The sequence below is a fragment of the Heliangelus exortis genome, chromosome 3 (assembly GCF_036169615.1).
Source record: "Heliangelus exortis chromosome 3, bHelExo1.hap1, whole genome shotgun sequence".
In the NCBI taxonomy this organism is placed as follows: Eukaryota; Metazoa; Chordata; class Aves; order Apodiformes; family Trochilidae; genus Heliangelus; species Heliangelus exortis.
The window spans coordinates 22,646,233-22,663,354 of NC_092424.1; the positions used below are offsets into that span (position 1 = coordinate 22,646,233).

At 39.6% G+C, this 17,122-nt stretch overlaps 1 protein-coding gene across 4 annotated transcripts in view; it reads left to right on the top strand.

The window, feature by feature from the left end:
• Positions 1–17,122, top strand: part of RPS6KC1 (ribosomal protein S6 kinase C1) — an 87,701-nt gene that overhangs the window by 16,133 nt on the left and 54,446 nt on the right. For all 4 annotated transcript variants that reach the window (XM_071739616.1, XM_071739614.1, XM_071739617.1 and 1 more), the window contains exons 4-7: positions 2,108–2,223; positions 4,244–4,337; positions 8,602–8,661; positions 9,439–9,801. In XM_071739616.1, coding sequence (XP_071595717.1) covers positions 2,108–2,223; positions 4,244–4,337; positions 8,602–8,661; positions 9,439–9,801 — 633 coding nt within the window. The remainder of the gene's footprint in view (positions 1–2,107; positions 2,224–4,243; positions 4,338–8,601; positions 8,662–9,438; positions 9,802–17,122) is intronic.

The following is a 17,122-nucleotide window of genomic DNA, read 5'->3' on the forward strand; positions in this document are numbered from 1 at the left end:
AAATTGTGCTTTTGGAAAGTCTAACCTCTTACTCATGTGGCTAATACCAGATAAATTTGAGAGGGGAGGCTATTGCAGATCTATATGGTATTTCTGCAAAGTCTGTGAAATGGTGGCTGAGTATGAAGACAGCAAGTGCCATGGTGCCAGGCAGGCTCAGTTGGTACCTGTGAGGTTTGCAGCTGCCTGGACAATCTGTGGTCAGCCTAGCAGTGCTGGTCCCTGAAATATCCTGTCTGGTGTCCAGTAGAAGTACTGAGAAAATGTGGATGAGGAACACAAGTTTTTATTTTGTTTGCTGATGAAGTAGAATGGGGAAAGATTCCAGTGAAACTGGGAAAAGTATCTTATAGAATTACCTTATTGTGAAAGTTACCAATTTCTGGCCTTGTTAGGAGCTTACTTCTTCATGATGGATTATCCATTGCATTTTAACAGTGTTCACATTATTTTGTAGATTCATTTAACTGGCCATGCTGCTGTGACTTACTGAGGGAAGTTATTTTTTCATGTTGTCCTATTTTGCGTGGAATGAAGCAAAAGCCTTAATGAATCACCAGTGTTGTTGCTCTGAAGACAGAAAGTTTGATGAGCAGTTTGATAGAGCCTGATTTCAGTGATATGACTCGATGTGGTAGCATTGCCTGTGCCTTCTTTCTGCCTGCTTGTTGCTCACTCTTTTGTATGGCTGCTAGTTTGTGCAGCTGAAAGGGCAGGGTGAGCAAGTCACACAACTGTGATACAGCTGAAAATTAGCCCAACTATGTCTTTCCTTTCCTTTCATGGAAAAAATAACCCCTAAAAGCTTTGTTTGTGATCTTGTAAGTATGTGTGTGGCTTTCTAGTTTTATTTTCTTTTTTCTGGTACCTCACGGGCAGGAGCTATTTACCTGAAGAATTTCTGGAAAGAACCCTGCTTTGATAATTTCTTCTGGGATTATTTTTTTGCTTGTTCTGAGTATAAATGAATTTTGCTTCTCTATTCAGTGTTCTTTTGTCCTCTTCAAAGGTTAATGGCACAGAGCTGTCACAGGTGGTTCTTATTTTTCTGGTCATGCTGCTATAGCAATACTGTTTCTTGAACTTGTCTTCCCAGTCCTTTTTTTCCCTCTGTATAGCTGTTGCAATATCTGTTCCATTCTCCTCCAATTATTCCTGTTAACCTCTGCCCTTTTTCTTTTGTAAAGTTGTAACTGTTTCAACAACAAAGTGATGTTGATATGAAAAGCTAAAATAAGTTGTGTGCAATTGTGAAGGATGTGAATTTAAGGTAGCAAGCCAAGGGTTCTTTCTTAAGAGAAGCAAGTATCTCAGGTGAACTGTGGGGTTGTTTTTAACAGAAATGCCTTGGGAGCTGTATAGGGAAGAGGGAAGGATCTTCTATTTTGGTAAATGAGCTGCTTCCCAGCTCTGCTTACCTCTTGAATCCAAGAGGAGATGTAACCCTGTCTGTGTGAAGCGACTTCAGAGGAAAGCTTCAGTGCCTGACTGCAGGGCTTCACCATCTCCCCTACACTGTCTCCTCCATAAATGACACCTTGGAATTGACTATCTATCTGGGGACTTTTAGTAAGACTTTGTTTACTGTCTGCTCATATTGTGTGTGTTGTTCTTGAGAATATGTGAAGAATGCTCACCTCCTTACAGGATTTGGGCCATAATCAAGGCTGACACTGGCTGGCATATTGTCAAATTGTGCGTGTATCCTTTATTGCTGGATAACACTGGGCATCCATTAGTGTCCTTTGGCTAATCAAGAGTGTTGCCTCACATATTCTTCTGATGAGGGGGTGAAGGATTCTTGTCGTAGCTGCCAGCTTTCATCATCTGAGTGGATTGCAGAAGACAGGACTAGGGACAATTGAGAATAGGAAGTCTGAAGATTTTTTGTGTTCTCCTGAAGCATTGGAATGACTTTCATAGGCTCAGGATGTTGTCTCCAGAAGATTGCTTTAGTCGCGGTTAGTTGTGGTGTTTTTTGGTTTTTTTTGTTTTTGTTTTTTTGTGGGTTTTTTTGTTTTGTTTTGTTTTGTTTTTTGTGGTGGTTATTCTTGCAGAATAAACTTGTAGTTATTTCTAAAACTGTCAATCCGTGTGTCTTTTCCAGGGCGATTTGATGAAACTGTGATTGAAGAAAGAAGGCAATGTGCGGAAGATCTGTTGCAGTTTTCTGCTAATATCCCTGCTCTCTACAACAGCAAACAGCTTGAAGACTTTTTTAAGGTTTGTTATTACTTGCAGAAGTATTTGCTTCTTACTGATATGAATAAGGCATAGTGCTGATTCTGCTTTACTTTATAAACCATGGGGTGACAGTGAGCTGACCTGATAACACTTTGTGTAGTGGCTTCGGAGTTTTCTATTCACTCTAGAAATGGGGCTTTAAAAAACACCCCATGCTACACCTCTACAAGGTGGAAAGCTTTATGGGAAGTTTAGGTGAAAGGATTTTTAATTTTTTTTATTGACTGATGAGCAAAACCTGTAATGTTTATATCGAGGTGTTCAGCAGGGAAGTAATAAAAATATTATCATGGTTTCTGTTTTTATGTAGACATTTATAGTGTCAATCCAAAGGATGACAGACTGTGTAGATTGTTTTCTTCTGGCCTGTTACGGAATCAAGTCTGTCACAATAAATTGGGCATATAGCTGGTCAAATGTGCTTCATGTACTCTGTTGTGAGCACTGCTCTCCAAAACATAGTTTAGGACAATATGTTGATCCAGACTTCCTCTTCATGACATCTGAAGCAATTTGTTTTCATTAGTTCCCTCAAGCATCTTTATTTTCTGTAGCTTAGAATTCAGCATACTGCAAACACATAAATTTACATGTATAACATGATGGTAACTCCCTTGAATTAAGGAAATGCTCATCTGGCTAAAATGGGACTCAAGTGTATGAATGTGTTAAGAATATTTAAATAACACTAGTGCAAAAGCAAGATTGCAGTGAGGCACAAAACCTTATGCTTTTATGATGCAGTTAATGTGAGCCCTTTAAAATACTTAAGATAATTTTCTTTAAGCATTGATTGCAGCAATGAATGGGAGACTGAGCTAGAATATTTTACTTTTCAGTTTATTTGCATTTGCACTTTTTCAGTTCTTTTGAAGAACTTCTGTTCTGTGTTTCAGGATATTCAGAACTCTTTTCCTCTCCTTTGCTTAACAGAAGTATTAATTTTAGCCTTCCAGTGGGCCTTTTCTGGCTTTGTAGGTCAATGAATCAATCTAGAAAGGCATTAATTTTTATAGGAGCAAGTAGGTCTACAAGGGGAATTACGCAAATGTAATGGTTTGTTAGTTGATGCTGTGTCATGTTTTTCTGTAAGAAAGCCTTAGGTTTTTGTCAGTCACCAACTCAGCCAGTGCCCATGTGCACTTTTGTTCCTTTTTAGATTTTTGTGAAAACAGCCATGGAGGGATAGACTTGAGCAATGGAAGTCACAGAGAGAACATAAGGGAGTGCTGTGTATATCTGTGTATTATTGACTCCACAAAAATGAGTTGGCTAGTGTGAAGATGCACTGGGCTAGTTCATGGCAGATAGCAATGCACATTTGTATCACTACCTTGGAACTGGTGCAGTTGCAAAGAAAGTTTCCTGGGAAGTGTGCACCTGAGGTGTGGAACAGAAATAAAAAAACCCCACAATAAAACATTCAGGTGGTTTCTCATATGATTAATTGTTCCTATTGCTACTTCATTTACTTCTGATTCCTTCCAGACTTGGGAGGGAATAATATTCTTATGTGCTAGTCCTGGCCTTATCTTCCATGTTTGTTCAGTCTTGACTAAGGCTGAACTCAAGCTAGTGGGTCATGAGCTGGGCATTATTCTGATAGACAGACTCTCCTGTGTGAGGGATCTTCTGAGCTTGGGAACCCAGCTGAAGGGTACAGACAATGTACCATGTGAGAGCAGGAGCATTTCTGTTCTCTCTCTGGGGTTTGCAGACAGACCTGCAGCAGCCTGTGTGGTTCAGGACTCTTGTTACTGCAAAAGCTGCAGTGAGTCAGTGTTTTAGAAACCAAGGCAGTTCGTCGCAACCAAACATGGCCTATTCAAAAGCTTTTGTTTAATTTTTCAGGCTTACATAGTTTAATTTAAATGCATTAACTTGAAAGTAAAGGAACATTTATTGGTTAGGAAATTTAAATTTTTACCATCTCTGCTATATAAGTGGAACTTTCCATAAGAGCAGCAGCTAAATAATTCCTTTCCTTCTTTCTTTTTAGGGTGGAGAGGTACATGATGGGTCTGAACTGATTGGTCCTGTTGAGCCTCTGTCTGAGTCTCTTACTGACAACCTGTCTGACTGCAGCTCTGAAGGTTTGCTCTCTTCCTTTGTGGTACCTTACAACGTGGTCTGGTTCAGAGCAGCATGAAAACTGCAAGTGCTGTATTTGTCAGAGCACTGACTCCCAGTTTCAATTTGTGTTGTGTCAGAAGTACTGGGACTGGGCTATGAACAGGAAGTTTTCTGGGTGTTTGTCTAGTCCATTTTAGAAGTCCTGGGTCTCTGTTGCTCAACAAGAACTGCTTTTGTCGTTAGGTAACTGAAACCCTCTGGTTTAAATGTACATAGTTCTGCTGGCTTCTAAAACGTTGAGCAGCATGTACTGTTCACTGCTAATCATGCCCCAAGCTATAAAAGTTTGCAGAGACATTTAAAGCCATAGTGAGGTTGTTCAGTAGATATGATGACTCTCTGGATTTGTCTAGAGTATGAAAAATAGTTTTAAGATTTGAACTGCCTCATTAATTTTAGAGAGTTCTCATTCAGCTGTTCATGTGCTGTGTGTGACCACACATTCAGTGCTTGCTAAAATCCAGAAGAGAGTTGGTATTGTATTTTAAAAGTTTATTTATGTCTTCTGGAGCAAGCATATGGGAGTGGTGAATGTTAAAGCCTACTGCAGGGTTCAGGGCGGTAAGCAACTTGTTTAAGTCTCTTACAAAAACTGACAGTATTTTTTTTTTTCTCTGAGAAGAGTTCCCTATTCCTGTAAGTCTGAGAGGTTGTGTGTTAGAGCCAGTGGGCTATGTTCAGTTACAAACTATAATCTCTCCCTTAATTGGCTGATGTTTTGTTTGTGCGAATGGAGGGAGTGTCCATTTTCCTAGGATTTATTTTCCTTAGCACAGTGTAAAATACACATGTGGTTGGCGTGGATAGCACATGGAGACTAATTTTTGTGGTGCTTCACTTGCACTAATTATACCATGGCTGTAAGGTATGGTCAGTCAGCCCCAGTAAATACTGGGCTTCTTGCCTGCTTCTGGAGGCTAAGGTAGTTTAAGTATCTCTGTGTATAATCTGCCAGCTATCATGCAATTTTTTAGATAGTTTTTGTTTTTTTTTTTTTCCTGATTTATGCTTGGGTGCTTTTGACTTCTAAGAAGTTATTTTCCAACCCTTCAGATTTTTCTATGGAACTGTTTTATACTCCACATAAATCCACGTTATTATACAAACACTTATTAAGATCGTTTGAGAGGTTTTTTTTTCTTCACTGCATGATTTTCTCTGGTCTCTTTCTGGCATAGAAGCACTGCTTGTGTTTTCTAATAGTGCTGTGTTTATTTTTGTTGGAGGTGGTATGACTTGCCACTGGGATCTCTCAATGGCATTAAGTTTCTGCTTATTTATATATTACATTATACATGTGCAGTGAGTTTTGCAGTTTATTTTGCAGTATCTTCTATGATATTAGTCAACAAATGCCTACACAGTATTTCATTCTGTGGAGGGAAAGGTGCAGAGCTGTTTAATTACAGAGGGTAGGTAACATAAATACTGGTGACTAGTTTTAAAGGGTACTATTTTTGTGAAATTTAACATTGCATATTCTGACAATGCACCCGTTTTCCATTGTGCCTTATAAACAAAAAAGTGCTTAATGTGAATGTTTCTATTCTTTATTCAGAAGGGCTTCAGTTTTAGAAGAAAAACACTTCCCTTCATGTGAGTCAAAACATTGAAATGAAAAAATGCTGTAAAGTAGAAAAAGTCTTTGGTACCCTTCTTTTGAATTGGCTGGAATGCTTTTAGGAATACTTGCAACAACTATGAGCCCAGGATTTCCAGATGTTGAGTATGACTTTTGTGGAATTGCATTTGTAAACAACCTATCTGTCTTCCAGCTCATGTTTTCTTATGTTGGAAACCGATTTTTTTTTGGGGGGGGGAGATTAAGGAGAGAAGGAAACATCTGTCTTTAGGGCCTCTAGATGGCAGTGGCAATATTCAAGTCTGACTCCTCTCCCTGCCTCTCCTCAGGGCATCCTGCCTGCATCTAATTTTTCCCAGTCTGATTATCCTGGGTAACTGTGACTAAGTTCACTGCGTTAGTTTTGATGAGCATTCAGAGGCCTCCATGTGGGGCTGCTTCTTCAAGTTGTGCTGAGAAGCAGCAAATCCATTCCTTAACAGGTGCTGGAATTTGCTTGTAAAGGTGGGTTATATGTTTCTCACTGTTCTTTTCCGAGTTCATTTTGCAGAAGATTAACCATATTAATGGTGGAAGATGCAAATTGATGATAGTAGAAATGTTTTTGTTCCAAGATAAGTGATAAATATCTTGTAAAAACAGTTTGGCCATTTCTTTCATAGGAACCTGCTTTTCAAGAAGCCAGGACCCTTTCTACCCTTTTTCGGAAACTGTTTTTCCTCCTCTTATACCTGGTGAAATTGCACAAGGCAGAGACAAACTGATGTTCAGGTTCAGCATTATTTAACTCACCTAATATTCCTGACAGACTGTCACTGTCTTCCTCTCAGGGTACCTGGGATTATATTCAAATGTCCAACTTCCTCTCCAAGACTTTTTCTATACCAATTGCCAAATTCGTTTAGAGAAATTCAACAGGAAGCTCATTCTTTACCCCCTCATTCCCCCTTCCTCTCCCCTCCTCCTTCTCTTTTACCATGTTTACATTATCTTCCCAAAAATATGTAGTTCAGGCTCTTTGTACCCCTTGGGCTGACTTGAAGCCCCGTGACTGTGGTTGTGTGGTGCCAGACCTGGGCTCTAAACCTGACCCTGAGCAAAGTTTATTAGCTTAGGCTCTGTGCCATGCTAGCTCTGCTCATATAGCTTCTGGTCAAGTTGGCTGCAAGAGAGGAGCAAATGTGGTTTTTCTTTGGACTGTAGGGAGGGAAACTGGGGTCTATTTGAGATTAGCTGTGTGGATGTGCTCCAATTGTTTTAGTCTGGGTGGCCAGCACACCCTCCCACAAAACCCCAGGTTTTCCATAACTTCTGTCTGTACCCTTTGTCCATCAGTCAGCTCTGTGTCCACCTATACATTCCCTAGCTTGTAATTTTTTACTGATATAACTTGAGTCTTCTAAATGTAATCTCATAAATTTTCAGCCCTCTGCACCCAGATTTGACATTGCTGTCCTTAAATTGGGCAGGCACACAGCCCATTATTGATACTCTAATTAATGAATCTTGTGTGTCCCTTCAACTCTTTGGTTATGAGGTTGCCTTCTTCCTTGCAGGACTTGGGGCTACACAGGCAGTTTTCTTCTCCACATGGACACTCTGTTTAATGTCCCTCTCCTGAAAAGATCAGGAGTATTGTATTTTGTTCACCCTGTCCTTTTCTCTCCAGTAGTCCCTTGTCACTAAGTATCACTGTCCCTTGCTTTTCAAAGAATGGCTGATAATCTCTTCTCCTTCATGTCTTTTTTGTCTCATGTTAAAGGAACTGCTGGTCTTTAGAAAAACAATATTGTTACAGTGCTTTCTTAGTCCTCTTCCATAAATTGTAAACTCTCCCCACTAACTCAAGAGTTACAAAATTGTAAAAAAAAGCTTCTTAGTTGTCTTTGAGTCAGCTCCTTGCTACTGCCACATACTTTTCAGAGATAAATCAGAACACTTTACCTCATAATGTGTATAAATTCTTGTCTGTTGATTATACAGAAGAAAACAGACATCAGGTTTTAGCTCAGAATTTCCTTTTTCTCTGTGTACAAACAGCTAAATGTCCTGACCTTGTTGCCTGTTTCATTTCCTCAGTGGGTACACATGCCAAAGGTGATAAAACAAACTGCTTCTTGATATTCAGGTGGCACTGCCAAATTCGTGGCTCTCTCCATATGTCTCATGCAGGAATGACTTCTGGAATGACATTTTTGAGACTGAAAGCTGGTGGTTGGGTTTACTTTTTTTTTTTTTTTTTTTTTTTTAATTGGTGAAAGGTCCCAGCTTTGAAGGCTCTTCTCTTTTAAGTCTTCTCAGATTTAAATCAGCCGATCATTGAGACACAGGGATTAAAGTGGTGCTGCTATTAAAATTAGATGAGTTGGATTGCTTGGGTTTGAACTAGCCTCTCCAAAGCAAACACTTGTGTTGTGTTTTTCAACCTTGGAGCCAACAAGAAATGGCAAACCTAGTACCACTGTCAGAGTTTGAAGGGTGTGCTACCAAACGGGTATCTCTGATAGCTGGTGAAGTGCCAGTTTCATATTATGTGCTTTTACCTGTAGAATGGTTATGCACTTTCATTTTGATGGCAAGGGAACATTTACTCTTGTACAAAAGAATGTCAGAATCATTTTTGTTATTTTTGTCCTTTTCAGTTCGAAAAGACTTAAGTGGGCTTGATGATGTGACACTTACGAGCCAATCGGAATGTGGAGGTGAGATCTAGAAGTTGTTTTCATTACATGTGTGGATTTTAAATTACTAGAAAGTTGTAATTATGAGTGAATGCTTTTCATGGATGATAGTTCTTAAAGATATTTTACACATTTATTCTGTCGCATTGATTTCCAAATAATCCTGCTAAGTTATTGTGGTTTGGTTACTGAAGGGGAGCTTGCAATAAATATATATACTTTTAGCTTATGGGAAATGTAAAATAAAATGTGTTTGCTCAAATTTCAGTGAAAGCAGTGTGAGCTAATTAATTTTACCACGTTAGCAATGAAAGAAAGCTATACATGGCAGGTATGAGTTAGAGTGCTGCACGATGCTGTGTTAATTCCTACTTCTAATTTGCTCTATTGGGATGCATCATCATTCTGATTTAAAAGAGTATGTTGGGGTTTCTTGCAACAGTAATTTAACTCCTGCTGATTGACTTTTCTAATGGCACTCACACAGAAAGAGCTAGTTTTGTGATTTCCTGGAGCCCAATGTTGAGTAGGCTTTGGAAGTTTAAGTTGGGTGTAATTCCCAGTATTACAATAAATACTGGTGGCTCTGGAGAGTTTGTAGCTAATTAAAAAGAAAAAAACATGTTTCTATAGGTACTGAAAATAATATTAAAGACAGATTTATGTGTGGAGAATTTCTACACATAAATTATCAGCTGCCTGAGAAGGATAGGATAAAGATAGAGGATAAAGAATTTTGAAGGTTCTTAAGGTATATGAGAAATCTAGAGTAACAAATGTTTTTCTGACTGTTTTCAGGCCTCTCCAGTGACAGTGACCTGATCTCTCTGACAATCGATGTAGACTCTCTTGCTGAGTTAGATGATGGAATGGCATCCAACCAAAGTTCTCCCAATAGAGCTGCTGGCCTTTGCCTTACTTCTGAACCCTCAGTACAAAGCACACTGGCACCTGAGCAGGAGTGGGGCAAACCTGAGGGAGAGAGGGAAAGCTATAGTTTGTTTACTGGAAGCCTAAAACCCAAGCCTGGCAAACAAGATTATTTGGAGAAAGCAGGCGAGTTGATAAAACTGGCCTTGAAGAAGGAGGAGGAGGAAGATTATGAAGCTGCCTTCAGTTTTTATAGAAAGGGGGTTGATCTGCTTCTGGAAGGTGTTCAAGGTATGGATCTTCCCATTCTGTTTGCTGTACCTTTGGTTATGTATATTTCTTTATGGTGTTTCCTTAGTTAACATCAGCTTCTTGTGTTGCAAAGGCATGATATGGAATGCAGAATTGTGTGCCTTGCTTTCATGTGCTTGATAGCTGCTGTGCATATGACAGAGAGAGAGAAATCTTCCTCTGTAGGGCTAGCTGATAATTTAGGGTCTCATCTTCCAAGTGCCAAATATCTCCTCTTTTAAAATTGTGGCACAACCTTTGGCTTGCAGGTACGTAGCAAGGTGCTCCACTTTTGCTCTTTCCTTTTTTATTACCTAGACATTAATTAATATGTGACACTTGCAGCACTGTTGAAACATTATTTAATTTACATCGTTTAGTGAGGATTAATTATCCCCATTTTACGCATGGGGAGAAGCAGACTCAGGTTAACTTCCCAATCACAACAGGATTAGAACTATTCTTGGCTCACAGCCTCTTCATTCTTCCACCTAGCTGTTCTCAGTCTTCCACTAAACTGTTCTTCTAGATAAAGGATGCGTACAAACTTACATTCCTGCACTGCTAGAGGGGAGCAGGATTTTTTTTTTTTTTTAAAGATTTCAATGTGCCAATCTTTAAGTGTGCAAAAGCTGCTGTTAACTGACCATATGCAACTACATGCAAATTTCTGCAGCATCTCCTTGCACCTTGTCAGTCAGGGAACAATTTTTTCCTGCTCTATCTCTAGCTCTTGAGAATCTAGAGTGATAACCTCATATATTTGCATTTTATCCAACAATGGCTTAAAACTATAAAGCACAGGAAAAGATTTGTTCTTTCCTGGAATGAATTCAGTGTCTGTGTATTGTGCTTCTGTCCCACACAGATCAAATGAGTAAGATTAGAATTGTGGCTTTGTTTGATGGTATACAGCACAGATGTATTATGCTGCTCCAGATCTGAACTTAAATGCTAATGTACTGAAGCACACACAAGCAGAAATCTTTGCTGCATCTCAGCATGATGCACAGCAGCAGTCCAGACCTTCTGAACAGTTCTAGGAATGGAAGTTACCTGCTGAGCTGCTTCAACGGGACCTGGCAAAAAATAATGGATAGGTTACTGATGAAAACTAGAGGTGTGGGCCAAGACGGGTGCAAAGCCTTTGCTTAAAATGTCTTACACTTTTCGGCAAAAGTAAATCCAGCTCTTTCTTTTCAAGTCCCAGTGATGTCAGTAGGGTTGCTGCTTCGCTGCTTGTTGTGACTTTTCAATAGCATCCTATCTCTCCTTGCCTGTGTTGTCAAAATGCTTTTCATTCTTGATGTTGAATGTGCTGGAAATCCTTCTGTTGGAGAACCCAGCTATTCTTTCTTTACTAGCAGAATTCTTTGTAGACCTGTGTGCCATTCAGTTATGGTCTTCTGAAGAATATCCTCTTTCGTCGTAACCACTTCTGTCTTCTTGTTGTGTTGCAGGGCTGCCATGATGCAGTTTTAAACTGACAGTTCAAGTTTCAACTTCAAAAAGCTTTATTTGTTAAGCAGTTTCAAATTCTTAGGACATGAACACAAGTCAGGCTATTGCACATCACTTGAGCTGTGGTAACTGCATATATACTTGACTTAGGGTAGTGGTTAAACATTGTGGCTTGTGGCTATAGGATTACCTTAAAGTTGTGAAAGGCTTTTCTTGCATCTGTTGTAGGTGACTTGCTCAACTGATGCATGCTAACTGGTTAAACTAGAATGGGTTGAGCTTTTTGCTTACATTTGCTAGGATTTCCTCCAAGGACTTTTCCTTTGTTGCTGTTGATTAGCTATTCACCCAACTATCTCAGATGGCTGCTAATCCTCTTTTCTCACCCACTCAAATTGGTGCTTTTCAAGCTAGGAAAAATTCAAGTCTTAGGGAAGTGTGATGTTCTGCCCTGCTTCCCTGATGCTACTCAGATGGTGCAGTGGGGATTATTAATAAATATATTGTGGTGGTACCTCTGTGTGTGTTTGTGTGTGGGTGGAGGTGTTGCTGATAAATGAGGAGATGTGTAACCAGGAACTGCAACTTCTGTGCAGTCCCTGGCATTGCACTGGTAGAGGGGAGCATGAGATAGGGAATAATGGAAATGGGTTGCTTTTTAACTGCCATCTTATTCCTTGGGAACTTAAATGTACTTAAGATAGTTCCTAGTAGTCAGCTCTGCTTTCTCCTTTTTCTGTGTTACCCTTCATGCTGTGAAGGTGGAATGCAAATGAATGGTCATTTTCTGCTGGGCATTACACTAGATTTGGGTAGATCCACTTCATTTTGTGTCTTGTTCTCTTTGGAGCTTCTGTAAGCTGGCAGGGAGGCACTGAAGCCTTCTTGGTAAAGACAGGGCTTATTTAAATGCCTTCCTAAAAATATATGCCTTCTCAGGATTACTGTGGACAGAAAAAAACCACAAAACAACAAATAAACGAACAAACCCCATGAATTTGTATTGAAGTTTTAAATCTAGCTACTTAGTGAAGGTGGTATGTTTAGCACTGATAAATGAATATCCACTGTATGTTGCAATTAAAACCCCAAAACCTTGACTTAATCACTTCAGCTATTTAAACACCCCTGTGTATATATTTCACATGGATAGTAACATGCTCCTTTCAAAGCTGAGGGGGGTGCAGTTTTTACCAAACACCTCTGGTTTTCTGCCATGGATTATTTTCATATTTTTGTGTAAATAAACCTTTGTACTTCTGAAAGTGAAACGCTGTTAGTGTATACACCTCGACACGTATGAAGTGACATTGCCTTTCAGTGTACAGCCATTGCAGAATGTGTGGCCTCTGTAGAATGGCATGGAAATGGATTTTGTATGGGAAACGGTAATACGTATTTTTGCCACGTGGTGGCGCCAAGAAAATAGAAATTGACTGAAAAATAAGTCAGGAAATGTAGCCAGTGTACCGGGGAAAAAAGAAGCATTATCCGTTCTCTGTGTTTGAAACTTTTCTCAGAAATGAAATGCCTCTGAAGGTTGGTGAGATGTGTCTGAAATATAAGGTTGTATCTGTTGCCAGCTGCTCCTTTAGGCTTGGTACAAGATCTACTTACTTCTTAAGGCTGCCTTATCAAAATTGCGTATGAGTAAGTTTATTACTGTGAGTTTATACTTGTGTTGTTTAGTTTGAAGTAATGGGATTCCATAAAGGCATTCAGAGCACACTTGAATCTGATACCTTCATGCCAGTTTTCCATCTCCCTGAGCTGATGGCACTACAGAGGATGCAGGTGTTGCATATTCTTACACCAAAGAAGATGTACATTTTTACTTTGTTTTCAGATGTGTGTGCATGTTTTCAGCAGTATAGTAGTGTTAATTATACTGTGCAAAGTGCATATGTTTCCTCTTCTGCTAGTATCTTACAGATTTTTAGTACTAAAACTTTTAATGTCCTATTTATAGCCCAGCCAAAAGGCCTAATGCATGCGTCACTTGGGGAATGAATGCTGTTTGCTCTCTGAGAGGCTGGTGTATGCCTTGGACTCTGGGTTTCTGCTCTTTATACATGTTGGGTGTATTTCTACTCTGTACATACATATAATAATAAAAATGTTTGTTAAGAGGAGAACAAATTCTTGGACTGCTACTAGAGCCCTTGGACTGACACTAAACTCCCTGTACCTCTTGTGCCTCCCTGTTTCATTTATACCAGAGCTCCCTCGCATGCAGTGAAAGGGAATAGCTGCCATCATGTCCTTTTCCTCTGAATATGTACTGATTCTGCTGTCCCTCTTGTGTTTTCTGAGCATTGCTGTGTGTAGGATTTTGGAGATTTTGGATATCTTGGGAGGCAGGTCTGTAAGGGTTGTGTAGGATAGTTAAACAATTTTTCAGGAATTAAAACCTAGAATTCAGATCTTCTGCCTTTTAAAGCATATTAAGGAAGCTAAATAACAGAAACTTTGGCTCACAATTATTGCTGTTCCTTTGTTTTCTTAGCATGTCAGAGCACTTTGAGGTCAATACATTGCTTCAGGGCTAGTGATGGAAAAAATGGACTAATCAATAGCAAGCCACCAACTTCTAGGCTGGAAGTTAACAGTGTTTTGTGCAAAGTAGTCCTTTCCCTGGCTCTGGTATAGGGCATAGTTAATCTTAGAAACAAGTAGACCAAGTGGCTGAAATTATGGAAGAGGTTTTTTTTTAATAAATTAGGGATTGCTGTTTGTATAAATTGCTCCTCTTTTTACAACTCCAACTTTTATCAAGCTATATCCATTATGGATCTTGGACAAGTCTGAGCCGTGCTGATAAACAGAGCTAACACTGTTGCTTATTGCTGGGTTTCAGTAACTTCAAGCACATGGGGAAGCAAGAATACTTAAGAATATGGTCGGTCTAATTTGTGTAAAAAACGTACAGGATCTGTTCCATGTAGTTTAGAGAGCAAACATGTTCACAGCTGGTCTGTTACACACAAGGCTCCATGTTACACATTAACATTCAAAGGGAGATGATCCTTTTACTCTGTCAAAGATTTGAGGTGTTTGTTTTTGTGTGTGTAGCAGCTGTGGCTGAGAACAATGAATATTTAGGTGGCTGGTTCAGCTAAACAGCATAGACCTTGTTGCATGAAGTATGTGATGCCTCTTAAGTCACAGCAGCCACAAGCTGCTTTCCAGTTATCTTTTTTCTGTTAGGCATCTACAACTTGTAGATAAGCTGCTGGTGTTTTTAAAAGCAGACCACGAATGTCAGTTTTGCACTGCTCTGTGCTATTTTAATTTTTATCAAGTAAACAGAGCTGGAAAAAAAATTATACGAATTACTGGAACCTTGCTAAAATGACTTTGACTTTTAACCCAGAAATACATGTACAATGAAATGCTTGGAATATTTTGGACAACTAGATGATATTTTTTGATATACTGAAAACAAACCAACTTGTGTCTAATTACTGGGATTTTGGTGGGCTATGATTTGAACTTGTGATGGAGCCAGGGATGCAAACAGGAGCATGCTTGACAGAATGCCAAGATGACAGTACTTCATGAAAAGGGAAACAGCCGTGGCTGTTCCACGAGTGTGTCTCTGCTTTCCAGAGTGAAAAGCACCTTTGCTTGTTTGTTGAATGGCACTTCTGAAGACAACTTCTATTACCGTATGGTAGCTATTTTAAATTCCTTTCACTTGGTGAGTCCTCAGAGTAGTGTTTCTCATAGAGAGGAGCAATCTCTGAGGCAGTTTCTGAGCCTGATTGGAGCAATGTGTTTGAAGAAACAACAAACCTATTTTCTGAGAAGATGCATTGGGGTGTGAGCTGACATCCAGTAAGAGCTTTGCTGGACCCCACAGGGAAAATCTAATGGCAGAGTGACTGGTGGAACTGTAATTCTCCCCCACCTGATCTCAGACCTCTGTACTCCTTTTCTGTATTATCACTCATCATATTTGCTGTATTAGGTTTATGGTTCCACTGAGGCTGGAACCAGTGAAGAAAAAATTTCCTGCCCTAGTTCCTTCCAAAGGAGCTGAAAAACATCTCTGTTTCCTGCTATTGGTCTCTGAGGATGCTGTAGGGACCATTTCAAAGCAACCATACAAAGTTCTCCCTCCTACTCCTTCACTCAACCTTGAAACTCCAGCTGCTCTTTCACAAGTTTAGATGCTTGTGAGAGGACCTGTCTGTTGACAAGCAGCTAGATTAAGAAAGGACATTAGAAATACTGGGATTTACTTAAAAAATATAATCTGATTTGACTGCTGCCAGTGATGCTGAAACTCATACTAATATGAGCTGTGAGCTATTCATAACTGAGAGGTGTTGCCTTCCAAACCCACTGCAGACCATTCAGAGCAGATTCGTGCTATAGGATCCATCACTGTGTAGTAGATGCTGGATCTTACTGATTCTGTATCCTATAGCAGGCCTATGATTAGGCACCAGTGGTGTAAATGTCTAGGTAAACACCTCTCTAGAAAAAAAATATGTCAGCATATGTGCCTAATTTAAAGTTACATAGAAGAATAGGTTGAGTGAAATGTGTTTGAGTAATCAGGAAAGCAGGATGCAGTAACACCCTGAGTGAAGCTATTCCATATGCAAAAGTATTTGGTTTAGGAATTCATCATGGCAAAGTGGTAGAACATAGCATGTGCCAGTGAAATATGGTGAAGCTGGTTAATGTATAAGTACAGCCAGATTCAGATGTGTAAAGGAATACTCAAGACAAAGTTCTACTTAAACTGTGAGATTTCTGTGCACCAAGAGGCTGATAAAGGTCTGGGCTTCAGCACCTGCTGCACATCTTAGAGCCTTACAATACATGTAAAGGTGAATTGAATCAACACTTGTAAAACAATATGTAGGGTATGATGCAGATGACTCTCAGTGCAGTTGCCTAACATGTGGCTGTTAAAAGCATAAATAAATATATGATGAGGTGAGCCTTAAAGATCTGTTCTTTCTTCTGTCTTCTGGAGGACACAGCTATCTAGCTGCATTGTCTTGGTGTTGACCTGACCTTTCCAAGCTTTCTGAAGCTGTCCTCATAGCAGCTTCTTGCCAGGTTGCTGGTTGTGCCCAGCTTCTTTGACAGACATCTCACCTGCCTGCACAGCCTTTTATCTCAGCTGTTGTTAGCCAGCACTTAGCTGCAGCTAACTGCATTGGTCTTCTTTTTGACTGCTGCTATGTAGGGTTTCTGCCTCCCATTAGAAGACCTAGTAGGGTTGCCACACTTCTTCCAGCATAAAGTGTAGACAGAACAGCCTGATCTAGGTTACAGTGCTGCTTCTGTCTTTAGGTGTAAAAATTGAAGTCCCTGGCTGCAGAATCAAATGTCTTGGACAGTGTAGGTGAACTGGGGCAAATTACTAGCTGGAATAGAAAAACTGCATAAATACGTTAAAAGGCATGACGTTGCATGATGGTCAGTACTCTGACTTCCTCCCAACTTTTTGCATATAAAGCTTCTCTGTTTTCACATGCTCCCTTTTTATTTTCCTGTCCTCTTTCTCTCTTTTTCCAGTATCTTAGAAAAGCCTCTCTAGCTCTAGAGCTGTATAGAATGACTTGTATAGGTTTAATCTCTACAGAGCCTGCCTCTGGATCTTATGTCTTGGAGGTTTTAGTAATTGCTCATGTAAAGATACCATTTCCCACTATATAAAAGTACATTTGAGCTATATTTAATACAAAGATATGAGTACTAGTAAACTGTAATGATGATGAATCTCATAGTTGTTTTTCCATCTATCTTGTTTCTTTTTACTTTGTTTCTGTAGTACTTCATGCTAAGAACTTCATTAACTTCTTCTTACTGGAAGGAGTAAGGCACACACAAGGCATAC